At 53.3% G+C, this 27,351-nt stretch overlaps 1 protein-coding gene across 4 annotated transcripts in view; it reads left to right on the forward strand.

Moving 5' to 3' along the window:
• Window positions 1-19,207, forward strand: part of NEGR1 (neuronal growth regulator 1) — a 175,260-nt gene extending 156,053 nt beyond the window's left edge. For 3 of the 4 annotated variants that reach the window (XM_031505577.3, XM_031505578.3, XM_085586068.1), the window contains one exon: window positions 2,661-19,207. In XM_031505577.3, coding sequence (XP_031361437.1) covers window positions 2,661-2,785 — 125 coding nt within the window. In that variant the 3' untranslated portion in view covers window positions 2,786-19,207. The remainder of the gene's footprint in view (window positions 1-2,660) is intronic. The other variant, XR_014956980.1, reaches the window with a different exon arrangement.
• The last annotated feature ends 8,144 nt before the right edge of the window (window positions 19,208-27,351 follow it).

Here is a 27,351-nt window from a genome sequence, read left to right on the forward strand (position 1 = left end):
CTAAATCCTGGGTCATTTGCTATTTCAGACATCAGGCTGTGCGTGGAGCTCCTTTTAATCTTCTTCTAGATGGAAATTCACTTTCTTTTCAGCCATTTCAAGGTATCACTCCCCGGGCTCTGAAGTGAATTTGCAGCACCAGATCATAAAGTCATGGAATCGTTTAGGTTGGAAAAACCCTCCCAGACCACGGCGTCCAACCATCCCCAGCACTGCCAGGGCCACCCCTGAGCCACGTCCCCAGTGCCACATCCCCAGGGCTTTGGGATCCCCCTGGGGATGGGGAGCCAACCTCCCTGGGCAGCTGTGCCAGGGCTGGGCAGCCCTTCCCGTGGAGAAACTCCTGCAGTCCATCCTGACACAGCTCTTCCCCGCTCCAGGCAGCCAAAGCTCTGCCAAACCCTCTAAATTCAGCTCTGTGTCATGCTGGGGATGGGGCTCAGGGAAATGCCCAGGATGGCTGCAGGTGTAATCACAGACTCCAATAATTCCAGCTTTTATTTAAAGCCTAATCACACATTCCCCCACCATTACCTCCCTGCATAAATATTAAGACTGGGAGCTCGTGTGTGTGTGTGTGCGTGTGTGAAACAATGGAATGGTAATATTTCAGTGGGGGAAAGCAAGGCAGCTGGTTTATGCTGCTCTCAAGAATTTAAACCTTTTCATTTTTCCCTAAACTGAGGGCTTAGTCTGACACAGAGAACCATCCAAAAGTGCTTTGAAATTACCAAGTCCAAGAACAACGTGACCTTGCATGGCCTTGCACAGGAAAGCAAGGACTGCTCAGTCCTTACTAAAATAATTACTCAGAGTAGATCAAGGGCTGAGCAGACCATGCTAAGAGTCTTTAAATTTTAAAGGTGTGTTTATTTTTAAAGTGTATATATCAGCACAAAGCTACGGAATTTTATTAATATCCAGCAACAGCGTTTTGCTTGGCCAGCAAAGAATTCAGGGAGCCACAGGAAAATTTAATCAAAATTCTGAGGGGGGGGGGGGGGGGGGAAGAAAAAGTCTGCAGGAGATTATTAATTTTTAAGAACTTTTAAGAGTCTAGCCCAATATTTTAAACTATGTGTCATCCAGTAGGCCTCATGTGACATCATAATTGATAATTAAGCTTCTCCGGGTTTGCTTCTCCTTCAGGTTTCTTTTCCATCCAATTCTCCTGCTTAGGCAGCTCTGGGAACTTTAACTTTTCTATCATCTCCCAAGTCAGAGCATTTTCCCCCCATTAACTCCCTCTTGCCTTTGTGCAGAAACAATCCAGGTATGATTTAATAAGCCTTGGAAAGACGGAGCTGGTTCATATGCAGGAAATCAGATTTACATAATTTTCCGCTCTCTTTTATAGCTGCTGCAGTTCAAATTATCCTTAAGTTGGGGAAGGTCTCTTCATACCATAAAATGAAACAGCACCTGTGTTATGCTTCAGCTTCCTCGCCCGGCCCCCGTGATAAATTAAAGGTTGATTTGTCATCCTGACTTAGCACAGAAAGCCCTTTTTTAATGAGAGGAGAGGAAGTGCCCTGGCCTGCAGTTAGTCACAGTCATCAGTCACTAAACCAAGCTTCACAACCAAGTTAAATCTCGTTGTGTTTTGGGTTATTACCTGAGCCTTTCTGCACGGGGGGAAAGCAGAGGATTTTGGGTTGTGTCACAATTCCTGCGCCAAGTAAAATGTCACAGGCTGCCAGCGGAGCTGCAGGGGTCTGTAGGGAAACCAAAGGGTGCTGGTGATTCGGATTTGATCAGGATTTGGGCTGAAGAAGCCTTGGGACAGGGAAAGCAGGCAGGATTTGGTGTGGGGTGAGGGAACAGCTCCTTCAGCTCCAGAGCAAACCCATGGCTTTCATAGAATCCTGGCATGGTTTGGGTTGGAAGGACTTTAAATCCCACCCAGTGCCATACTGCCCTAGCAGGGACACCTCCCTCTGTCCCAGGCTGCTCCAAACCCATCCAGCCTGGCCTTGGGCACTGCCAGGGATCCAGGGCAGCTCCAGCTGCTCTGGGAATTCCAGCCCGGCCCTGCCCACCCTGCCAGGGAACAATTCCTGCCCAGTCTCCCATCTAAATCAACTCTCATCCAGCTTCAGGCCGTTCCCCGTCCCTGTCAAGGACAAATTTCTGCCGGGTCCATCCCTGAGGCACAGCTGGGACATCCCCATCCCAGGGACCAGCTCCTCCCTTGCTCCTCAGCACCGATTTCTTGTATTTCCCCTCTTTGCACTTTGTGTGCATTTACCCAGGAATTCGAGAAAGGCTTCGTGGTAAACAAATAAATAAAATTACTTCAAAATAAATATTAATGTCTTTAGCTGAGCACAATTGTCAAACTCTGGCTTCTGGAGCTGGGCAGAAAATGAGCTGTTTTCCAGCAGGGCTTAATCCAGTCCCCTGTCATTGATTGCACTGCAGCTCTTCATGCTCAGTAAGTCAGGAATGCATCGATTATTCAGCTGGTTAAAAATGGAGCGCTCCGTTGCTGAGTGCTGGCCTGGACACGGATTTCTGCTGCTGGAGCAGGGGCTGTCCCCGGGCTGCGGGCTGGCTGTGCTGGCTCTCTGCTCCCCAGGGGAACCCTGCTGGGAAGGACTGGAGAAGGAGGAGGTGGGGATGAGGGGGGACTGCCACTGACCCCTGTCCTTGCCTTGCAGCTCCCAGCACAGCCCAGTACGGGATCACCGGGCACGCCGAGGTGCTCTTCTCCTGCTGGTCCCTGGTGCTGACGCTGTCCTCGCTCAGCAGCATATTCTACCTGAAGAACATCCTTCTGCACTAAATGCAAAGACCATAAAAGGCTTTTAAGGATTCTCTGGAAGTGCTGATGACTGGATCCAATCTGGTAGAGTTTGTTAAAAGCGGCGTGGGATATAATCAGTGCTTACATGGGGATGATCGCCTTCTGTAGAATTGCTCATTATGTAAATACTTTAATTCGACTCCTTTTTTTTGATTAGCTGCATTACCTTGTGGAGCAGTACACATTGTCCTTTTTTAAGACGTGAGAACTCTGAAATTACTTTTAGAGGATATTAATTGTGATTTCATGTTTGTAATCGACAAGTTTTCAGAAGCATTCAGTCATGGTCTGCTGAGTCGCAGACTGTAGTTTACAAAACAAGGATATTGCAGTAAAAATGTGCTTCTTTAAGGCTGCAATACAAACATTCAGTTCCCTTCTCAACTAGCATTCTCTCCAAACTTACACGAAAAACATTTGTTCTTTTTTGAGTCAAAAAAAAAAATCAAATAATATTGCCTTCAAAATATTTCTTCAAAATATTACACATATCTAGATTTTCTTCTAGCATGATATTCAGGTTTCAAGAATGAGCCTTGTACTATAACTGCGTTGTGCAGTACTGCTTTTGTTCTCTTCCCTCTTTCCTGCCAATTCAGCATGGTTGTGCCTTCATGAAACACGACTTTCCTCTTCCTCTCCAAGCGGTCTGGAATGTGTTCTGGGAAATGCTGGAGCATCCTTTGGAGCGTAGGGGATCTCTGGGAGAGCCAGAGGTGCCACGGGCTGCCAGGAAAGGGGAGCTCCCCGGGGCAGGGCTCAGCTCAAGGGCAGCACAACCCTTTTTGTCCCTCCCTCCACCACCACTGAGCAGTAGGCGACCTCTGTAAAAACGACATTTCCCTCTAGAAAGCAGAACTCAAATGATTTTGTGGCACCTTTTGAATGTCGGAATGTTCCCCTGAAGCCAAATTCCCACCTGGCTGTAAAGGTCAGGACCCTCCCTTTTGTATCGCTGGCAAAGCCGACTCAAATTGGTATTTTTCTTGCACTCAATTTTGTACTGGTTTGGCTGATTTAGCAATGATAAAGGATGCTTTGAACCATGAGACACCTGCAAATCCCTGGAGTATCAAGCAGAATTTTTTATCTCCACGTGTCCCCGTGGCAGCAGCGAGGCTGCTCCTGCTGAGGGCACGTGGCCGTGCCTGGGAGAGCCACCTGGGCTTGGGGGACCTGCTGCCCTGGGCAGGCTGTCCCCCCAGCCCTGCTGCAGCCCCTGAAGAGGGGACCCTGCTGGCACACGCTGCAGGACCAGCCCAGAAACCAAACTCGTGGGTAATGGTGCTGTGTCCTTCGCAGCCTGGCCGCTGCTGGCGCGCAGCGCTGCTCACAGCTCCCACCTGGCTGGGAACTGCCACCCGTGTCACTCGCTGCGGTGGCCCTGGCCAGCAGCCCTGGGCCACCACATCCCCTGGTGGCCCCAAGAGCTCCTGACCTGCTCACCAACAGCCACTGACAGCAGGAATAACAAAATCCTGAATAACAGAATCCCGGGCTGGGAGGGACCTCAGAGCCCAGAGCATCCCACCCCTGCCAGGGACAGGGACAGGGACAGGGACAGGGACAGGGGGACAGGGGGACAGGGACAGGGACAGGGACAGGGACAGGGGGACAGGGACAGGGACAGGGATAAGGACAGGGACAGGGGGACAGGGGGACAGGGGGACAGGGACAGGGACAGGGACAGGGACAGGGACAGGGGGACAGGGACAGGGACAGGGATAAGGACAGGGACAGGGGGACAGGGGGACAGGGGGACAGGGACAGGGACAGGGACAGGGACAGGGACAGGGACAGGGACAGGGACAGGGACAGGGATAAGGACAGTGACAGGGACAGGGACAGGGACAGGGACACCTCCAGCAGCCCAGGCTGCTCCAAGCCCCGTCCAGCCTGGCCTTGGGTGGGACAGCAGAACTTCCACTGTGATCACTGCCAGGTCCTGTGTGAGCTCCAGGAGGTGACACCAATTGCCCAGGTCCCCACTTTTTGTCCTCATGGCTGCAGTGAGCAGCCCCAGCCGAGCCCTGGGAATGCTCAGCAGTCCCCAAATCCTGTTTTTTCAGCAAGGAGGACTCGGAGTTTCCTGGGCTTGGTCTGAGCTGTCCCAGCCAGGAGGTGCAGTGCCTCTGCCGTCCCTGCTGAGAAAACAGAGATGTTCACTCCAAAAGCTGGCAATAAAACCTCCTGGGTCACTCTGCACGTGGTCAGTGACAGACTGGATTACTTCTCCTATTTTTTACTGCCATGTGCCAAGCAGGTGCTGCTTTCAGAAATGTGGCATTTTTTAAAACCTGGAATAACATGAACAAACCCATTCTGGAAGGAAAGGGCACAAACTCGTCTCAAATGAGTTTATCAGTCCTGATATCCCAATCTCTCTTGTATTGCAGCTTTAAAGTGCTCTATTTTATAATCCATTCACTAGAAACAGTGGTGCTGCAGGAAGTCTTGTGTCAGTGCAGTTTTATGAAGGGAAAAATGAGGATATGGATGACCCAACCCACGCACGTAAGACTGGGAGAGGGTTCTATGCTGTGGCTGGATCCAACCCTGCATTCCAGTGATACATTGCATTCCAGTGACTCCTGACATTTGGAACCTGATCTTTCCAGCAACAGGATAGAATGAACAGCAGCTTTATTAGACATGCAAAAAGGAATATACAGCGAAGCGTTGAATGTCTGCACTGCCAACCCCGCTGGGTGGCACGGAGGAGAGGTCCTGCCCCGCGTTTGCTTTCACCTGGGGGACACCCAGAAAGAAAACCCCAAACCCACAAGAGCAGCAGGAGTGGGAGCCGTGTGTGGGTGCCAGGGGTGTTTTTGGGAGCAGGAGTGTGCGAGGGGCAGGGGCCGAGGGGCTCGGGGCTCTGCAGCCGGGTTTGGGCAGGGCTGGGGGGCAGCGGGGACTCCTGGCTTGGGGAGCTGGGCTGGGACAGGCTCTGTGCCCCCAGAGCACCAGGCTGAGCACAGCCACTCCCGGGGCTGCAGGACGGGGGGGGTTTGGGGCTGGTTCCAGCCCTTCATTTCTGGGGCAGCTGTTGGAAGGTTTGTTCTGGGTTCCCTGTTGGTGGCTGCTGGGCCGGTCTGGCTCTGTGGGTTCCCACTTCCCAGGAGGAACAGAAAAGGTTCAGTGAGTATTTCCAGCCCCTGCTGGAGCCGCCAGCCTGGGAGGGGCTGCTGGGCAGGAGCTCAGGGCTGTGTCCCCACACGGAGAGGTGACACTGCTGGCACACGCTGCTGCCCTGGAGCTGACGCTCAGCTGAGACACGTCTCACAGCTCAGCAACAAATGCAGCTTCTCGAGGGTTTGTATCTTGGCAGGATCCTTCAGAGCCAGACAGCTTTTTTTAAACTTTTCAATAGGCTTTTTTTAGAGTCGATGCTGTTTTTAAGATCCAGGAGTGTTAAACCCATCCCGGTGACAGCTGCTTTTTTTGCACATTTTCTGAGCAAGTGTTCAAAATAGACAATGGCAAATGTTCTGCTACCAAAACCTCCACAGAGCCCACAGAACTGTGTTGTGAAGAATGTGTATACCAAAATATGTATTTACATGGATAAATATGCCTTAAAGACTAAATATGCATTTACTTCTAAGGCTGGATCAGCCTCGTGCCCAGTCTGGAGGTAAATAATCCATATTTCACAGCTGCCATGGAGGGGGGTGTTTCTTTGGAGGAAAAAACAAGGGGGGGGAGTGGGGGGAAGCATTTCTTTTAAAAGAATCCTCAATAGTTTTAAAATCCTTGCATGAACTGCCATGTGTGAGGAGGAGTGGGGAGAGGATGAAGTTGGGCCTGGCACTCCAGCACAGGCGGTGTGGGGTTCGCTGTGGAGCTGGCAGTGCTGTGGTGCCACCAAAAACCGCCACATCCTCTCCCATGTCCCCCCACACACCCAAACTCCTTGGAGCTGGGGCACAGCGAGGGGTCTGGTGTTCCTCAGCCCCACAGGGCTGTGGGAATGGGGCCACCGAGCCACAGCCTCCTGCCATGCTGCAAGATCCTGGGAAATGAGGAAGTGTTGACAAAAAAAAGGGAATTTAGAAAACTGGAATTAAAAATGCTCCGTTCTGCCTTAGTTGAGAGCAGAGGAATAGGTGCTGGCAGGACAGGGAGGAGCTGGCTCTGGATTTGGCCAAGAACAAGGGGGATGTGGTGGGGCAGGGACCTTGGCCGTGCTGGGCTGTGCTGGGCTTGGTTCCTTGGTTGTGTTCCTCCCCTGGGCTCCGAGGGCAGGGCAGGGATTTGTTCTGCAGCCAGGAAATTCCATAATCCACCTGGAAACAGGCAGGGCAGGCCAGTGGCACCGAGGTCTCGGGCTGATGGGGAAGGGATTCTCAGCAAATCCTGCTCTCGGAGCTGTGTGTGAGCAAGGGCTTTACTGGGGCACCTTCAGCGCTGTTTGCTCCGGCTCCCGATGCCTAATTCATGAGGAGCTCCAAGGCTCCTCTTTATTAGAAAATTCTCATGTTAAAAAATGCGGGGATCAGCACATTTGCCACCTCTCATCAGCTGAGCTCTCAGTCATTCACATTTCAGGGCGTACGAGGCGCTCCCGTCGTCGGCAGGATGAAAATCCGCATTATGGGATGGGGAGGAGCAGCTCCCACCCGCCCCAGCTGCTCTGCCCTTGGCTGGGATCAGCTGGGAGAGGCCCTGGGGTCTCTGCCTGGGCGTTCAGGGGGTGCAGCTCAGTGCCAGGTGCTGCTCCATCAGCCCCGCTGCCAGAGCCATCCCCAGGGCATCCCCAGTTTGTCCCACGGCCACCCCGGGGGTGGCACCTTGGCTCCCTCCCTCCCTGCACAGAGCTGGGCAGAGCAGGGCCTGGGCTGTCCCACAGGGAACTGGAGCCCTCCAGGAGCAGCAGGGACAGCCAGCCCAGCCCAGAGTGACCCCAGGCAGTGCAGGGACAGCAGGGACAGCAGGGACAGCAGGAATGCCCCTTCTGCAGCAGCCCCAGGGGAAGCACAGCCAGCTGCTGGGGTACCCATTATCCCCATCCTCCTCTTCCCCAGCTCATGAGCTGCCTGCAGCGATGATTTATTCCAGTCGGTATCCAGAGGGGGAAATCGGCTCTCTCTTTTCGGATTTCTCAGCCCAAAGCCAGCTGGCATTTCTGTGGGATTTCTGTGCAGCACCATCAGCTTGTCCCCCTCCCAGCCCCATTAGAGTCAGAGGCACACGGGTCCCATTAATCCCCACTTGAGCCCCAGGTGAGAACAACCCTCCAGGCCGAGATGGAGCAGCAGCAGCCTCATTTTCCAGTGGGTGCCTGAGGGTGGGATGGCAGGGCCAGGCTGCCCTCCCTCTGTGTTGTAGCTTTTTTAATATAAAACTGCCTCTCCTCTTCGGAGCTGTGCATGGAGGGGCAGCCTTTGAGAGGAGCCCAGCGTTTGTGATGTGTCCCTTCAGCTGGGGCCGGGCAGGAGCTGCTCCACCCCAGGAATGAGCCCGGTCCTGGCAGGAATTTGGGCTCTGCAGGAGGCACCAGGCTCATTAGGCTGGCAAAGCTTTCAAACCTTGAAGGAGCTGCTTTTCCTCCCCCTTTAAGTGAGCTGCTAAAAGCATCGAGTTGTTCTTCCACAGGATTTCAAATTCACTGCTTTTTCATTATCTTTGACCTTTTCACATTTTTTCTTACCGTAAGTGGGAAAGAAATTAACTTTGGAGTAAATTACTGCAAATCCCTCCCCAAAAACGTTTAAAAACAGAGCCTGGGAGGCTGGGATGGAGGCAATGGCTCTCAGTTGCCACTGCTTTCTGTATAAAGAGGATTTAATGTCTGTTTGCCAAAATGTATGGATCCTAAATCCCTGTGACTCATTTAGAAATGACTTTTAGCAGGACAGGTGCACGGAACCTCCCCTGTACTTTGAAAGACAAAGGATGGGACACTCTCCTGTGTGCTGCTCCTGCAGCCTTGGACTCTGGGTCTTGGTCCCTGTGGTTTTGATCCCTGTCCCTTGGTCCCCATCTCTTGGCTCCCATCTCTTGGTCCCTATTTGTTGGGCCCTGTCTCTCCACTCCCATTTCCTGGTCCCCATCTCTTTGTCCCCATTGGCTCCCATCTCTTGGTCCCCATCTCTTGGTCCCCATCTCTTGGTCCCCATCTCTTTGTCCCCATCTCTTGGTCCCCATCTCTTTGTCCCCATTGGCTCCCTTCTCTCCTTCCCCATCTCTTTGTCCCCATCTCTTGGTCCCCTTCTCTCCTTCCCCATCTCTTGGTCCCCATCTCTCCCCGAGGGCAGAAGGGGCAGGCAGGGAGCAGGAGCAGGAGCAGGAGGAGGCTGCAGCCCAGGCTCAGCTCCCACCCCATTCCCTGGACCCTACAAAAGGCATCGGACCAAGACACTGGCAGAGGCCCCCTGGTGCTCGGGGGGCTCCCACCTTCCCTGGCTCCCAGCTCAGCCTGAACAGACCCCAGAACTCCAGGGTGTCCCCTGGGCTCAGCCCAGCTTCCCTCCCCAGGCTGACAGTGAGCTCTGAGTGAGTGCTGAGTGAGTGTTGAGTGCTGAGTGAGTGCAGAGTGAGTGCAGAGTGAGTGCAGAGTGAGTGCAGAGTGAGTGCAGAGTGAGTGCTGAGTGAGTGTTGAGTGCTGAGTGAGTGCTGAGAGTGCTGAGTGAGTGTTGAGTGAGTGCTGAGTGAGTGCTGAGTGCAGAGTGAGCTCTGAGTGAGTGCTGAGTGAGTGCAGAGTGCTGAGTGAGTGCTGAGTGAGTGCAGAGTGAGCTCTGAGTGAGTGCTGAGTGAGTGCAGAGTGCTGAGTGAGTGCTGAGTGAGTGCTGAGTGAGTGCAGAGTGCTGAGTGAGTGCTGAGAGTGCTGAGTGAGTGCTGAGTGAGCGCTCAGTGAGTGCTGGGTACTGAGCCTCGCTCTCTGCAGCCCCTGCCGAGGCCTCACTGGCTGTGTGAGCCATTTGGGAATTAATTAATTTCCCAGCATTAATCACCCGGGCTCTCTCCTCTCGCACTCTGTGGGAGCAGAGCAGGGCTGAGAGCAGAGCAGCCTGAGAGCCAGGCAGCCCTGAGAGCGCTCCTGCCGTGCCATTTCTCTCCAGGAGATGCAGATCACACACTTCATTCCCAGAAAAACGCTGCTGAGGGCTTTGACCTTCCGCTGGAGAACGGAATCAGCACTCCAGGAAAGGTTAATGAGCACGAGCAGGCAGCGTTTTGCACGGAAGGCTTCGGAGAGGGATGCTCAGCCCAGGGCTGCTCCGGCAGCAGGAGCTGCTCCCAGGCTGCCAGCACAGCCTCCCAGGAGAGGAGAGAAGGGAGAGGAGGATTCCCCAGAGGATGGAGGAGCAGGGATTCGCTGCAGGCCTGCCTTTGTTCTCAGCTGAGATCCCCACGGAGCACACGGACCTCGCTCTGAGCGTTCCCAGTGTGTTCCTCTCTCTGAGAGCCGCGATCTTGAATTTAATTTAATTCCTTTCCTTGAATTCAATTCCTGTCCTTGCTTCCTCATCCGGCTGGTGCTGGGGCAAAGGATCCTTTTGCCACGTGGGGGAAGGTGCCAGGATTGCTGCCAGGTCTTCCCCAGGATCTCCTCCAGAAGGGCTGGCCAAGCCAGCAGAAAACAGCCCAGCCTTTCCTTTCCCCAGTCCAAAACTGCCTCCATTTCTAATCCTCCCCCACCCAAAATCATGGCATCACTGCTGTAAACGACAAATCAGATAAACACTGGGGGAGACCTCAAATGAATGTCAAGAATTAGGGCTGCTCTAATTTAATAATCACTTCATTGTGTTCATTACGTCTGTCATCAAAGGCACTTTACCTGAATTTAATGTTCAGGCCCCTGGAAAAACCTAGGAATTCAGACAAGTGCTTTAATATTCCAAAAGATTACAAATATTTTGGGAAAGAATTCTTTCCTCAAGCTGAGGCAGGAAAGCAAAACCAAGGCACAGCCCACCAAAGCAGGCGCTGCTCAGTACCGGCGACTTTATCACGGAGTCACGGAGTGGTTTGGGCTGGAAGGGGCCTTTGGGATCATCCAGTGGGGAGGTACAGTGCCTCTGGAGGGGTTATTTATGGCTTTGGTGAGAAAACCCCACAGCATGGAGCCACCAGCATTTGCTGAAGTCAAGAGGCACCAGCTGAAAACAAAAGGCAGGCCTTGCAGGGAGCCAGCCTGTGTGTAATCACGCCCTGGCCACCCAAAATCCCATTCCTGAACAGCTCCCAGCCCCGGCTCCAGCGCAGGGATCACAGCCATGCAGGGAACAGCCAAACACAGCTGTGCTCTGGGGGGAGCTGGGCAGGTCCCTGCCCCAGCATGGGACACCATCGTCCTCCAGTTCCCAAAATCCCTCAACATTTTCGGCAAGCTCCAAGGCTGGAGTTGGTGACTAAAGGGCAAAGAGCAACTGGCACCAAAATGCAGCCTGAGGGAAAATGCTGGGATCAGCTCAGCGCCCGCTCTTGTCCTTTTCTGCCAGAGCAGCTTCCTGCTTGTTCCCTCCACGGGGTAAACTCCTGGGAATTTTAGGAATTTCCCTGTTATAGGGACTATCCTGGCGTCCCTTACAAACCCGTCCTTGGGGTCCCAGGGAAAGGGGGGCTCCACGGCCCAGCACCCCCCCGGTCAATTAAAGATGCAAATGCACTCAGCAAAGCGCTCCTGCAGATGTTCTTAATTAAACCAGCCCACCCCGAGCCCACATGAAGCAATCACCCCCCAGAACGCCTTCCTGCTCTCAGATGTTCCCAATCACTGCTGCAGGATCCTGCAGGAATATTATTTCTGTAGGAGTAAACCATTTGCTAAATAGGCCACCTGTTAAATAAACACTCCCACTCTCCAAATATTGTTATTTTGTTTTCCAGCCTATGCACAATCTGGATTTATTTTAGATGAAAAAAGATAATCACTAAAGCACAAAAACGCCCAAAAAACAGTATTTTGACTATTTGCAACTATCCATCTTGTGAGCACATCTGCTCCTTTGCAAGCTGGCAGAGCTGTTGCACTCAAAGAGATTCACAGCTCCTTGTTCAGCCGGGAGCTGATGAATTTCCCTCCCAGACCTCGCACTCTTCCCTGCTTTGTCACCTCCTCAAGCCTGGATTGCTCCCACTCCCCAGCTTCCCCTCCGAGCTGCACTTCCCACAGGGACAATCCCCGGAGATTGGGCAGGGCTGGACAGGGGAAAGGGCAGGATTTGCCTCCAGTTCTGCCACAAAATCACATTTTCTGAGCTTTCAAAGCCAGGCTCGCCCTTCTCCCCCTCGAGCCTGCTGTGCAGGAGCATCCACAGCCCCTGGAGAGCAGCAGGGTGGAGAGAATGCAGGATGGGCATCCTCGGGATGGGATGGGATGGGATGGGATGGGATGGGATGGGATGGGATGGGATGGAACAGGATATTTCCCTGGAAGGGATCTACAAGAGCTGCAGGACTTAAGCAGCACCACTGCCATCAGAGCTGGGAAGCAGCCTCCTCTCCTTTGCAAAGCATGGGACAATCCCATGGAATGCTGGAATCATTCAGGTTGGAAAAGCCCTCTGAGAGTCCCAAATCCAGCCATGCCCAGCACTGCCTTGTGCCCCCAAGTGCCACATGCCCAGGGCTGGTAAACCCCCAGGGTGGGGGCTCAGCCCTGCCCTGGGAGCTGCTCCAGCACTCTCATTTTCCATGAGAACTTCCCTGGCACAGCCTCAGCCAATGGCTCCCATCCTGCCCCCAATCCCTGGGAGCAGAGCCCCATTCCCACCCAGCTCCAGCCCCCCAGATCCCCATTCCCACCCAGAGCCCCATTCCCACCCAGAGCCCCATTCCCACCCAGCTCCAGCCCCCCAGAGCCCCATTCCCACCCTCTCCATCCCCCAGAGCCCCATTCCCACCCTCTCCATCCCCCAGAGCCCCATTTCCACTCTCTCCATCCCCCAGAGCCCCATTCCCACCCTCTCCAGCCCCAGGCCCCTCTGGGTGCTGCTGCAGCCTCTGGCAGGGCTTTGCGAGGGCCCCAGCAATTCCCAGCTCTGACAATGAACCTCCCTGGCCGAGCCACGAGGGAGGGACACCCCTGGGGCAGCAGCAGCTGCAGGGAACATCTGAGGGCACCAAACGTGGCCAGGAGGAGCTCTGGCACCAGGAAAGTGCCAAAGCAGCAGGACTGGCCCAAGCTGCTCCTCCCAGCCTTCATCCCACAGCCTCTGTGCCCATGCCTGTCGCTCTTGGACACGAAATGAGCACACAGGAGCTCGGTGAGCTGAAGAGAGAAAAAGAGCAAATTTTATTTCTGACCTCGTAATATACAGAGTTCCAAAAGTGGCAGTGGACTGGAGGATGGGATTGCCACCTCTCCATGCACACTGGTCAAATCAACAGCCCATCAATTCTCCTCTCACAGACAAGAATGCAAAACAATCATTATTTACATCAACAGTGCCTGAGAACTTCAGTAGAAATCTGTAACCATCAGCAGAAGGCTGAAGGAGTTTTATGAGAACTTTAAAACTTTCAAAAGAGCTATAAAAGAAAACATAACACTTAAAAATCAGGGCAACACATCCCTGTCCTGCTGCTGTTCCATGTTCACCCTCATCCTCTGGCTCTTTGGCACCAGCCTGGCCCCACACCCTGCAGTGGGGTTTTTCCTGAGCAGATCTTTGCCCCTCACTCTCTTATGGGGTTTTTCCTGAGCAGATCTTTGCCCCTCACTCTCTTATGGGGTTTTTCCTGAGCAGGACTGTTCCCCACACTCTCTTATGGGGTTTTTCCTGAGCAGATCTTTGCCCCTCACTCTCTTATGGGGTTTTTCCTGAGCAGATCTTTGCCCCACACGCTGCAGTGGGGTTTTTCCTGAGTGGGGTTTTTCCTTTCCCCCTGCTGGAGGCAGAGCTCTCCAGGCAAGCCTCACAGCCCATCCTTACCAGGAACCCTTCTAATCCAGGCTCACAGGACTTTTCCAAGTGCTTTTGTGCTTTCTGACTCGAATTCTGATTCTTAAACAATTCCACAAACCCTGTGCTGCTCATTTCACTTCAAGTGCAGCTCACAAATTAATGGTGTGTGTTAATTGGGCAGCTGATCCCCCTCCCAGAAAGAAGAAAACAACCTTAAAAATTATCATAATGCTTCCCATTTTTGGTGCTGTGCTGCAAACATGTTAAAGATATTTTAATAAATTAGAGGCCTTAATTAGAGTAGAGTGAGCCCTACAGTGCCCTGCACATAAAAGACACTTGTGCAGGATGGAAAAAGGAAGAGTTGGATCCTTTCAAGGCAGACCCTTTCCTCAGCCGTCCACCTCAGCCTTTTCCATAAAGAAATCCAGGATCCCTTTCCTTCAAAGCATAGACTTTAAATTCTTACACCCATCTCAGGGCAGTATTAAATATTAAAGTCGGATATTAAATTTTCAAGGAACCTAAATTAAACCTGAGGTACTCAAAAATAAGTGTTGTTGAATATTTAATGGCAAAGATTTGGTAATTAACTTTAGAAATCTCTCCCTCCAAGACAGAGGAGGGCTGCCCAGCAAAATGTGACCATGCCAGTGACCTTCCAGGGGGCTGCAGCAGGAGCCCCCCTGAAGGATTCAGGTTTCTGGGGCTCTGTGGAATTCCTGTGGCACCCTGAGGAAGCCTTGCCAGCCCTCCTCCTTCCCAAAATCCAAAGCATCTAGGGGAAAAATCAACCTCACTTGAAAATTGGATTTGTAGTCAGACAAATGGTGCATCTGGTGGAAGAGAAAGTGAAGAATTCGTTTTTAAGGAGCCCACCCAGGCAGCCCCCAGGGTCGCCCCTGTCCCCGGTGCTCCCTGCAGGCAAGGGCCAGTTCCTGACAGGGAATCTCCTCTCCACATCCCTGAGTGCAGCACAGCCTGGAGCTTCCCAGGCCAGGGCGTGCCAAATGGCATTTAAGCAGGGTTGGTTTGGAAAAGCAGCCTAGAAGAAGAGCGAGCATTCCCTGTGGGACAGCTCAGCCTGGCCCCGGGGCTTTCCTGTGATCCACAGAACCACAAAGAATCAGAACCAAAAATGCTGGCAAGGGCCTCCAGCACCAGCAGCCCCAACCATTGCACGGTGCTGTCCTGGGAAAGCTCCTCGGGGCCCATTCCGCAGCAGCTGCTGAATGAAAACCCACATTTCCCATTCGCTTCCATCCCTTAGTGCCAAAAAAGCCCTCTGGCAGAAGCCCAGCGCTCCTTTTCCTGCAGAATGAAGGGCTGAGGTGAATCCAGCCCAGAGGAGCTCTCTGGAAAACAAACGTGCCAGGTCTGACCCGTGTGCTGTGAGAAGCAGCCTCCCACAGCCACCAAATGCTCTTATTAAAATAAGCACAGAACCAGGGAGGGTCAGACCTCGGGTTTAAACAAAGCAAACCCCGCTGGGTTTGTGTAACAGAGAGGGAGGGCTGGCCCTGGCTGTTGACTTAAGAATTTCCATTTTCATTCATGGCAAATATTGGCCTTCCCTTCTCATTTCCTACAGAAAGTGAGGCAGAACCATTAAATGAAATATGGGAAAGAATAAAATCAACCTGCAAATGGAGGGGTTTCACTGGAATCCACAGTGAAAAAAGCCAGGTAATCCTCAACAATTCCAGAATGTCTCCAAAGCTGAGCCAGAGCCACACCAGTGATCCAAGGAAAGGAGAGACATGTGGAATACTCAGTCCCAAATATAAAAAACTTCAGATATTCTGAGGAATATCCCACACACGCACCTTAACTGTAAAGAAAACCATTTTTATTGGATTTCCCAAACCTCAGCTTAGTTAAGTAAATTAATTCTGATTTTATTAATGATGGGGCTGAAGGAACTCGGCCACGAGAGCCGACTCTGAAGGAGCTACAGGGGGAGCCACAAACAGCCCTGCCTTTATCCCAGGCAACCCCACAGCACCAGGGAGCAGCAAAGCCGAGTCCCAGCCCTGGGCAGCTTCCTCGTGGTGAATTCATAATAAATCCAAGAGAAAGCATAAAATCATGGAATGTTTTGGACTGGGAAGGACCTGATACCAGCCAGTTCCTCTTCCCTGCTCCTCCCACCATCCCAGGTGCTCCCAGCCTCATCCAGCCTGGCCTTGGGCACTGCCAGGGATCCAGGGGCAGCCCCAGCTGCTCTGGATAATCAGCCTGGAAGTGTTTCTGTAAAATGTGCAATTCTCACAATTCCAGAGCCATCATTTCACCTGCCAAAATCCCTCTTCCAGCCCAACGTGCAGCGTCTGTTTGGAGGGGTCAGCTCCTGTATTTGTCTCCTGGCTTGTTTCCAGCTGACAGCAGCAGCAGCCGAGCGGATCCAAGGAAATCAAACCCTGGCAGTGCCCCGCTCACCCCTGCCCTGCTCCGAAATCCTTTCCCTCGGCTGGGGCTGCTCCAAGGGCATCAAGTCCCACTTGAACCCCATCAGTCGGCAGCAGCCGTGCAGAAACATCCCCAGAGCTCCTGGCAGGGCTGGCGGAGCAGGGCCAGCTCCCACCGGGCTCCAGAGGCGCCCGGCGCCGGGAATTCCTCATCCAGCCAGGCCAGGAGCTCCTTCCGTGGGTGCCCATCCCTCTGTCAGCCCGGCAAGCCGGCACCGGGGCTCCCTTGTGCCAGGGGGCTGCAGCCTCATCCAGGGAGGATCTGATCCTCACTCCAGGGAGGGATTCACCCTTGTTCCAGGGAGGGATTAATTCTCATTCCCAGTGAGGATCTGATCCTTGCTCACAGTGAGGATTTGATCCTCACTCCCAGTAAGGATCTGACCTTGCTCCCAGTGAGGATCTCATCCTTGCTCACAGGGAGGATTTGATCCTCACTCCCTGAGGGACCCCGAGCCCCAGAAAGGACAAAGCCATTGAACCCAGAAAATGCACAAAGAACAGGAGGTGGTGAGTCCCTTTTCCCTCCATCCCCTCTGCTTCTGTCCAGGATTGTATTTTATTCCCAAATCAGGTTCAGATTGTACATTGTGTTACGATTAGCAAAGGATAATTATATATATATATAAATATATATTTTACTCTTTTTTATTCATGTCTAAATAAATCCCCTGGGGGTGCCAGGACACAGTGAGGATTTTCATTTTTCACAAGTGGTTTACAGTAACTAAACTCAACAGATGCCTTATTCCTGAGGATGGCAGGAGTTTTTGGAAGAGGAGCAAGCCCCTGTTCCCAGGTCCTGGCAGGCAGGGATGCCTGAGGCAGCAAGGGTTTCTGTGGAAAGGCAACAGGGCAGCAGGATGGGAGCAGGAGGAGGAGCTGGGTCTGAGAGGAGCCTTGAGACCCCAGGCTGGGGCTGCCATTCCCAGATCCAGGGCTGCCTGAGCCCTCCAAGCCCTCGGAAGTGGCTGGTGCCTTTGTGGGGGTCTCAAGCCCAGGCAGATCCCTGCAGGCCCAATGCTGCAGCACACAGAGCGTCTGTGTCCACGTCCCACAGATCTCCCTCCCCGCAATTCCATCAAAATCCTCTTTAAAATACACGGAGATTTTTCCAAAGCCACTCGCTGACTTCCCCTCCCCTCACTGCTGTACAAGGGGCAGGGAGGAGAATCCCTTTTCCAGAAGTTTTTCCTTTGGCTAAGAGCAGAACTTCTCCTCTCCAGGATTAAACCACGGTGACATTTCCTTTCCCTCTTTCTTTAATCCGTTTCACCTGAGGTTGGCAGAGCCCCGAGTTCACCCCAGGTTTCACTCCAGCCCGTAGGGATGAGTGCATTTCTTGCTGCAGCTCTTCTCCAAATCCGGTCCCAAAACCATCCAGCGGTTCCTGTGGGGCTCCCACGGAGCCTCCCGTGACCCAGAGTTGTTCCCACACCCCTTTCACCCCTCCTGGCCTTTGTCCAGCACCACGGCAGGGCTCCCCCTGCTCTGCTGCCAGGAGTTCCCCTGGCTCCGTGGATGCAGAATCCCACCGGGATCGGGCGTTTGGATGGACCCCAAACGCTGCCCTGGCACCAGGAACTGTTGTACTGCTGCACAAAATAACTCACGCACTCACACCGAGCTTAAAAGAACAAAAGGAAGTAACTTTTATTTCTGATCTTGCAATATAGAGTTCCAAAAGTGACCGTGGATTGGAGGATGGGATTGCCACCTCTCCAACCATGCTGGTCAAACCAGCAGCCCATCAATTCTCTCCTCCCACAGAGGAGAATGCAAAACAATCATTATTTACATGATAGTGCGTGAGAACTCCAGTAGAAATATATAAACATTATCAGAAGGCATGAAAACTTTTAAAAGAACTTTAAAACTTTTAAAAGAACTTTAAAACTTTTAAAAGAACAGGGTGACAAGGAATATCCTGGGAGGGATTTCCTGGCAGCTGAACCCCAGGAAGAGCTGCCAGAGCCATGCTCAACCCTGCCCCAAAGTCCCTTCTTCTTACCTAAAAATCTACCAACCCCAAAAATCCACTGACCGCAAAATGCACTAACCCTAAAAATCCACCAACATTAAAAATCCAGCAACTCCAAAAATCCACCGATCCCAAAAATCCACCAAGCCTGAAATCCACCGACCCCAAAAACGCACTGACCCCAAAAATTGACCAGCCTCAAAAATCCACTGACCCCAAAAATCCAGCCCCCAAAATGCACCAACCCTAAAATCCGCCCGGCCCAAAAATCCACCAGCCCCAAAAACCACTGACCCAAAAATCCACCAGCCCCAAAAAAGCCACTGACCCAAAAATCCACCAACTCCAAAAATCAACCAACCCTAAAATCCACCAACTCCAAAAATCCACCAACTCCAAAAATCAACCGACCCTAAAATCCACCAACTCCAAAAATCCACCAACTCCAAAAATCCACCAACCCTAAAATCCACCAACTCCAAAAATCCACCAACTCCAAAATTCAACCAACTCCAAAAATCCACCAACTCCAAAAATCAACCATCCCTAAAATCCACCGACCACAATAATCCACCAACTCCAAAAATCAACCATCCCTAAAATCCACCGACCACAATAATCCACCAACTCCAAAATTCCACCAGCCCCCAAAATGCACCAACCCTAGAATCCGCCAGGCCCAGAAATCCACCAACGCCCCCCAAAATGCAGTGACCCCAGAATTCAACCCGCCCCAGAGATGAGGGAGCCCAGCAGCCCGGCCGAGGCTGCAGCCGCCCCGCGGGCACGGCCCTGGCAGCAGCCGCGTGTCGCTTCGATGTGCTCTTGTGTGGGGTAGAGAAGGTGGCCCTGTCGTGTTGTTCGTGAGCTGTTCTTCCCCAGAGAGGTGTCCCATGTAAAATACGTCAGTGCAAAGTGTATATTTTATGTGAGAGGAAATTACATTTTAATAAAGGTAAAGCTTTGTTTAGCTGTAAAAAATGGCAACTGTTCAAGTGTACAGTAACTTCTTACTAATGTATGAAAATCTGTGATATTTTTGATTTGATTGTATTTGTATTGCCCAAATAAAACATTTTGGCTGTATTGTTCCTAACTCTTACCTTTCCTTTTTAAGGGGGGAAGTGTATTTATTTCACAGTAATTGACTTTGTTCGGGGAAAGCGAAAGAAGAATGACCAAATTTTCCACAGTGAATTACCAGCTGCCCTGAGCAAACGTGGCAGCTCCTACAGTGAATTCCTGGGTGGGAAAAGAACAATTCTTCAGCTCAGGCAGGGCTAGGGGAGATCCTGGAGGGCTCGGAGAGGGGAACCCTGCGGGGCTGAGCGGTGACATCCCCGGGGATGGTGGCATTTCAGCCTGAGGACAAATGGGAGACAATTCCCACTGGGAACTGGGATATTGGATGGATGGATGGATGATGGATGGATGGATGGATGGATGGATATGGATGGATGGATGGATGGATGGATGGATGGATGGATGGATGGATGGATATGGATGGATGGATGATGGATAGATGATGGATGGATGATGGATGGATGGATGGATAGATGGATGATGCATGGATGGATGGATGGATGGATGGATATGGATGGATGGATGATGGATAGATGATGGATGGATGGATGGATGGATGGATGGATGGATGGATGGATAGATGGATGATGCATGGATGGATAGATGGATGATGCATGGATGGATGGATGGATGGATGGATGGATGGATGGATATGGATGGATGGATGGATGGATGGATGGATGGATGGATGGATGGATGGATGATGGATGGGATATTGGGCAGGATTTGTTCCCTGGCAAGGTGGGAAGGGTCTGGGATGGAATTCCCAGGGCAGCTGTGGCTGCCCCTGGATCCCTGGCCGTGCCCAAGGCCAGGCTGGACCCTGGGGCTGGGAGCAGCCTGGATGGTGGGAGGTGGCTCTGGGTGGGATTTGAGGTCCCTCCCAGCCCAGCCCAGCCCAGTCTGGGGTTCTGGGACCCTCCCGAGCCCAGCAGTTCTGCTGGCACAGGATGTGGCACGAGCAAACCTGGCCTGGAAAAGCTCCGAGGAAACGCAGCTGCCCCGGGGTGTCCTGGTCATCCAGAAACCCAGAAATCCCAGGAAGACGGCTCTGGGAGGCAGGGAGGCACTCCCGGCAGGACGGAGCCGCTGTGGAAGGACACCGAGCTGCTGAGGGCTCTGCCCGGGCCCAGAGCTGGCACAGAGCCGCTCTGGGCAGCATCTGTGGCATCCTCGACATCCACGGTACCCGCAGCACCCACAGCACCCACAGCACCCACAGCACCCGCAGCACCCACAGCATCCACGGCACCCACAGCACCCGCAGCACCCACAGCACCCACAGCACCCGCAGCACCCACAGCACCCACAGCACCCGCGGCACCTGCAGCACCCACAGCACCCACAGCATCCGCGGTACCCGCAGCACCCACAGCACCCACAGCACCCGCAGCACCCACAGCACCCACAGCACCCACAGCACCCACAGCACCCACAGCATCCACGGCACCCACAGCACCCACAGCATCCGTGGCACCTGCAGCACCCACAGCACCCACAGCACCCGCAGCACCCACAGCATCCGTGGCACCCGCAGCACCCACAGCACCCACAGCACCCGCGGCACCCACAGCACCCACAGCATCCGCGGCATCCGCGGCACCCACAGCACCCGCAGCATCCGCAGCACCCGCAGCACCCGCAGCACCCGCAGCATCCGCGGTATCCGCAGCACCCACAGCACCCGCAGCATCCGCCGCGTTTCCACGGCAACTCCGCCGGGACAAAGCTCGGCCCGGAGCGTTCCTGTGCCAGGAGAGCCGTGACGGGAAAACGGGGCTCGGAAAGCCCTTCCACCTCCAAGGGGCCTGCAAACACCTCGGGACATTTGCCCGCTCCCGAACCGCCAGGCCGGCCGCTGAACCGCAGCTGCCTGCGGCCGGGAGCCGGGATTGGGAACAGCCCGGGAATAGCCCGAGATTAGCCCGGGAATAGCCCGAGATTAGCCCAGGAATAGCCCGAGATTAGCCCGGGAATAGCCCGAGATTAGCCCGGGAATAGCCCGAGATTAGCCCGGGAATAGCCAGAGATTAGCCCGGGAATAGCCCGAGATTAGCCCGGGAATAGCCCGGTACCTGCAGTGCTGGAGCGGGAGCTGGGATCGGGAATATCCTGAGGATATCCCAGGAATATCCCGGGAATATCCCAGGAATATCCTGGTACCTGCACTGTTGGAGCAGGAGCTGGGATTGGGAATGTCCCGGGAATATCCCAGGAATATCTCGGTACCTTCAGTGTGGGAGCTGGGATTGGGAATATCTTGAGGATATCCAGGGAATATCCTGGGAATATCCCAGGAATATCCTGGTACCTGCACTGTTGGAGCGGGATCTGGGATCGGGAATATCCCGGGAATATCCCGGGAATATCCCAGTACCTGCAGTGCTGGAGCTGGGGTCAGGAATATCTTGAGGATATCCTGGGAATATCCCAGGAATATCCTGGTACCTGCACTGTTGGAGCGGGATCTGGGATCGGGAATATCTTGAGGATACCCTGGGAATATCCTGGGAATATCCTGGTGCCTGCGCTGCTGGAGCAGGAGCTGGGATCGGGAATCCCCGGGAATATCCCGTTCCCTGCACTGCTGGAGGGGGTGTTGGGCTGTGACTATCCCGGGAATACCCCAGGAATGTCCCTTTGCTTTCCCGGGGTGCAGCCCGAATTGCCTCCCCTGCCCGCCGGGGAGGGCCGGGTGGGTTTTGATCAGAGGTTTGTGTTCTGATCACCGCTGCTGCACTCCGGCTGTACGGCTCCCCTAAACCAGAGAGCACCACTGGACTTCTCCTGATGGATGGCGCCTGCCCACTCTCTTGCACTGCAAGGTGCCTCATTAGTGCGTGTTGGGGAATTTAATTTCTGAGCATGTGAAATAGCCCCGGTACTCCGGCCACTTAATTGGTTCAGCGGTGCCGCTGTGCCCGGGCTGCAAAGCCAATAAAAGGGAGCACGGAAAAGAAGAATATGAACAGTTCTGACTTTGTACAGATAAGCTCAGCAGACGGGTCACGCTTTAATTAATACATGGAGAGCAAAGAACGCTGCCTTAAAGAGAGATTAAAGAATTCCTTGTGGTTATTTTTTTTAAAATTCATTTTTCTGTCCCACACACGTTTAACCATCTGCCTCCCATACAGGATCTTCAACTGTGAGTTCGTGCACCCCAAGAAAAAGGCACTTTGCACATTAAATTCTGAATGTGTGTGCAAAGTGCCCGAGAACGCTTTAATCACCACCTTTACCAGAGGATCCTCTCTAGTAATTATTCTTACTCAGATTTAAATACTTACTTAGGGTTAAAGTGTCCCAGAATTAAATTTATTGCCCAATTTCTCCCGCCATAGATCTTTGCAAATGGAATTCAAAAGGAGACGGGTGGGGTTGGCTGCTCTGAGGGTCTCAGTGGGGATGTGGAAAATGTTTGAGTAGCTTGGTCTGGAGGGAGTTTAACGGGGATCATATATAAATATTGTGCACATATATATATAATATTATAAATAGAATTTTGCTGCAAGATATGTTCTTCTAGGCGTTTTTGCTTCTTGCATATGGCAATTCCAGCAAGCACCAGCAGCTCTTCCCTTGCAGAGAGTGGGGAATGGAGCCGGGAAGGGTCTGGAGAATCCCTGAGGAGCTGAGGGGGCTGGAGAATCCCTGAGGAGCTGAGGGGGCTCAGCCTGGAGCAAAGGAGGCTCAGGGCCCTTGTGGCTCTCACAGCTCCTCCAGGAGGGGACAGCCGGGGGATCCTTCACACCCCAACCCCTCCTGGCTGGGCCACAGGGCCCAGCTTCCCTTTGCTGCTGACAAACAGCCCCTCTGGAAAATGCATTTCCTCGCTTTTCCCACCTGCAAATGCCGACAGGAATTTTAATGGGATATTTGACTTGCTTGAACAAATGCAGCCTTCATTAGTTGTTATTTTTCCCGGCGATAGGCAGTGGTAAATCCCACACCAGACTTTTGTGACTGTGTCTAATAAATGTTGCCTGGAGGCCTGTGCTGTCTTTAATAAGCACAAATCTTGCTGCCACGCCGCTTTCCTGGCCTTTCTTCCCAGAATGAAATCGCTGCTGCCGCTGCCTCACGCTCCCCACCCTCCTTTTGTTGTCAGAGAGGATCATTTTTTCCAAGGTTCTGAGCAGAGATTGTTTTCTACACTTTAAGAAAAGGGACCAAAACAACACAAACACACACAAAAAAAAAAAAAAAAAAAAAAAAAAAAAAAAAAAACCAACCCCAAACCTTTATCTTTATTTGCTGCCTTTTGCATAGGAAAAGGAAAAGCCAGTGACATTTGGAGTGCTGGGGGAGCCCAGAACCATTCCATGCCTCTGTGAACACACAGAAGAAGGAAATGCATCCTCATGTTGGCTGCAACCATCTCCTACCCTCCCTGAACTTCCTTTATGCTCTTCCTTACCTTTTATAAAGCCTTTTTTGCCCAAAGCCCAAAGCTGAAGCCAAGGTCACCCAGGCAGAAATTTCTCCATGAGCGTGTCCCTCCCCTGTGAAAGTTATATCCAGGGAAATGTGATTTAATCATTTAATCCATAAAACAAAGTCCCACTTGTGGATGCAGAGCTCTTTATGGCACTGGGGCGTCACTGCTTGCAGCCATAAATACAGGATGGATCCCAGGGGAGCGGGGCAAAGGCAGCACCGGGTGGGAATGGTTCTGCTGTTCCCGGGATCCCCGCTGCCTTCCCGAGCTGGAGGGACCCACGGGGACCATGGATCCATCTCCTGGCCCTGCACAGACCCCAGCGATCCCAGCCTGTGCTGGGAGCCTTGTCAAACCCTCCAGGAGTCCCTCCAGGAGCTCCCTGAACACCTCTCTGTAATTTCTGGGCGCAGGCAGCTCCCCTGCCTCTCCCCCATTGTCATTTTTGTAGGATCCAGGCGGTTTTCCCGAATTTCAGGCTGGATTGCTTTGGCAATGTGAAACTCCTATTTTTATCAGTCCAAGGCAGCCTTGCTGAGACGTGCTCGGTTCGGAGTGGAAGCGATAAACCCACGGAAACCCGGAGATAATGGCAAAATTTGCCTTCTGGAGTTTTATTCTTCACTTTCTGCCAAGTTTGAAATGCAAATTGCAGGGGACCTGTGGTGTAGTGCTTAAAGCTAAACAAATGCAGCTTCCAGTCAAAAATATTATAAAGAGCCAGGAGAGGCTCCGAGGATTCCCAGGCTGGGGCTGGAGCTGGAAATGCCACGGAAGGCACATTGCATCCAGAATGTGACGTGTCAGGACAAGCCAGGAGCAAATGAATCCCAGGCTGGCTCTGTGGCATTTATCTCAGGTGCCCAGTCGCTCACTGGCACATTCTGCCCCTCGTTATTGTCCCTGCTGAGCCCTAATAAAACTCCCCCTGGTTTCAATGCCCTGCATCTCGTGGTGCCTCAGCTGCCAGGCTGGGAATTCCCATCAGTGATTGTTTTCCTGAGATGCCAAAGGGTTCCAGGAGATGGAAGCCCTCCCGTCACTCTCCAGGCCACATCCTCTGCCCTGGGAGAGGGGACGGGACCCTCCTGGGCTGCCTCGGGCTGGGGATGGAGCGGGGAACTTCTTCCAAAACTTGGGAGGGCTGGCTTCAGAGGAGCCACTGGAGCCGGGTGATCCATGGGTTTATCCACTGCTGAGGGATTCCCTGAGCAGGGCACTGCTGGCACTGCTGGCACAGCTGAGAGCCCCAGGGCTGGGCAGGGTTGGGATCCCAGGAAAAGGGGGACCCTGAGGGGCTGGAGCGAGTCCAGGGCAGGGTACGGAGTTGGGAAGGGGCTGGAGAATCCCTGAGGAGCTGAGGGGGCTGGAGAATCCCTGAGGAGCTGAGGGGGCTGGAGAATCCCTGAGGAGCTGAGGGGGCTGGAGAATCCCTGAGGAGCTGAGGGGGCTGGAGAATCCCTGAGGAGCTGAGGGGGCTGGAGAATCCCTGAGGAGCTGAGGGGGCTGGAGAATCCCTGAGGAGCTGAGAAGGGGCTGGAGAATCCCTGAGGAGCTGAGGGGGCTGGAGAATCCCTGAGGGAGCCGGGAAGGGTCTGGAGAATCCCTGAGGAGCTGGGAAGGGGCTGGAGAATCCCTGAGGAGCTGAGGGGGCTGGAGAATCCCTGAGGAGCTGAGGGGGCTCAGCCTGGAGCAAAGGAGGCTCAGGGCCCTTGTGGCTCTCACAGCTCCTGCCAGGAGGGGACAGCCGGGGGGTCGGGCTCTGCTCCAGGAACAGGGACAGGAGGAGAGGGAATGGCCCCAGGCTGGCCAGGGCAGCTCAGGGTTGATATTTGGGAAAATTCCTTCATGGAAAGGTTCTCCAGCCCTGGCACACCTGCCCAGGACAGGGCGGAGTCCCCATCCCTGGAGGGATTTCAAATCCCTGTGGATGTGGCCCCTGGGGACACGGTCAGGGGTGGCCTGGGCAGTGCTGGGGATGGCTGGGCTCAGTAATCCTGGAGGGCTCCTCCAACCCCAACAATTCCGTGTTCTGTGTGTTGCACTCCTGGATTCCGTGCATTGCTGGGTGTCCCTGTGCTGTCCTGCCCTGCCTGGCACAGGTGTCACTGTCACACCCTCCCAGCTGTCCTGTGGCCGTGCCCGGCTCTGGGGTCACACAGCTCCTGGTGCTGCATTCCCATCCAGCCTCTGCCCCGGAGGCACCAGCAGCGCCCAGAGCCCCTGCCCAGTGCCCCCAGCCAGCTCTGCTCCACACCAAAAGCTGGGCCAGAAAACGCTGGGATTTAACTTACCAGCCCTTGGCAGATTTTTCTGGGCCAGACAATACCAGGGAAGGATCATTTATCATAAGTACATCCCTCTAATATTCAGAGAAACAATTTTTCAGCTCTGTGTTATCTGTTATTGCGCCTTTTATGTTCTTGTTCCTTACTATGAGCTTCTGTTCAGGAGAAAAAAAATTAAGTCTATTTCAGAGTGACTGGAGTCCTACATGCAGCTCTTGTGTGATATGTTCAATATTTTACCATTCCTTTCTTCTTAAGTATTTCTGAGAAGCAGAACGTCACCGGCTGCTGAGGAGAAATCGGATTTGTTACTATTGAACAATCCTTAGAGAAGGAGACGGAACCACAGAGGTGTGGGGAAGCTTAAAGGTTGAACTCTTCCATCTCCAAAGGAACACAGAAGGCAGCTGGAAATAAGAGCTGTGGCTTCTGCCCTTTGTGCCATCCCAGCTTCGAAACACAATTCAGGATTAGGAGCCGGAGGTGAATTTTGGTTCCAGGGCTGTCGGTGCCCGTCCCTGGCAGCAGCAGGGAGAGGATCTCCTGTCCCTGGGGAGAGGCTGCAGCCCTGTCCTGCCCGCCCCAGGCAGAGCCCCAGGGGCACCAAACCATCGAGGCTGGAAAATCCTCCAGGGTCACCCAGCCCAGCTGGGCCTGACCCCCCTGTGCCCAGCCCCGAGTGCCACCTCCAGGATGGGCATCCAACCTCCCTGGGCAGTGCCAACCCCTGAGCCCCTTTCCATGGGGAAATTCCTGCTGGAGTCCCCCTGAGCTGCCCTTGCCCAGCCTGAGGCCATTCCCTCTCCTCCTGTCCCTGTTCCTGGAGCAGAGCCCGACCCCCCGGCTGTCCCCTCCTGGCAGGAGCTGTGAGAGCCACAAGGGCCCTGAGCCTCCTTTGCTCCAGGCTGAGCCCCCTCAGCTCCTCAGGGATTCTCCAGCCCCTTCCCAGCTCCTCAGGGATTCTCCAGCCCCTTCCCAGCTCCTCAGGGATTCTCCAGCCCCCCTCAGCCCCCTCAGGGATTTTCCAGCCCCTTCCATCTCCGTTCCCTGCCCTGGGCTCGCTCCAGCCCCTCCAGATCTCTCATCCTGAGGAGCCCAAAGTGCCCCAGTAAAAGCCACCAGCAGCTCCTGGAGCAGCCTCACAGTTCAGGTTTTCCCCATCTCCGGGCACAGGGCAGGAGCAGCAGCACAGAGGTCACTGCAAAGTGGAAATTCTCCAGCAGCAACGTGAGCCCAGGAGAAAAAAATAAAAGCATGAAACTGCAGATGAAGAAGAAATAGTGCTAAAAAGATCATCCAACTTTTCCTCCTTGCCTTCTCTTACTTCATAAATCATTTTGTTTATGTAAGGGAGAACAATAAAGCAGGCCAGATTTAGAAAACATTTTTTCCTGTCAACGGGCAGAATGATTGATGCTGTGCAAAACC

Source organism: Lonchura striata, chromosome 8 (genome assembly GCF_050655825.1).
Source record: "Lonchura striata isolate lonStrDom1 chromosome 8, ASM5065582v1, whole genome shotgun sequence".
NCBI classification, from domain to species: Eukaryota; Metazoa; Chordata; class Aves; order Passeriformes; family Estrildidae; genus Lonchura; species Lonchura striata.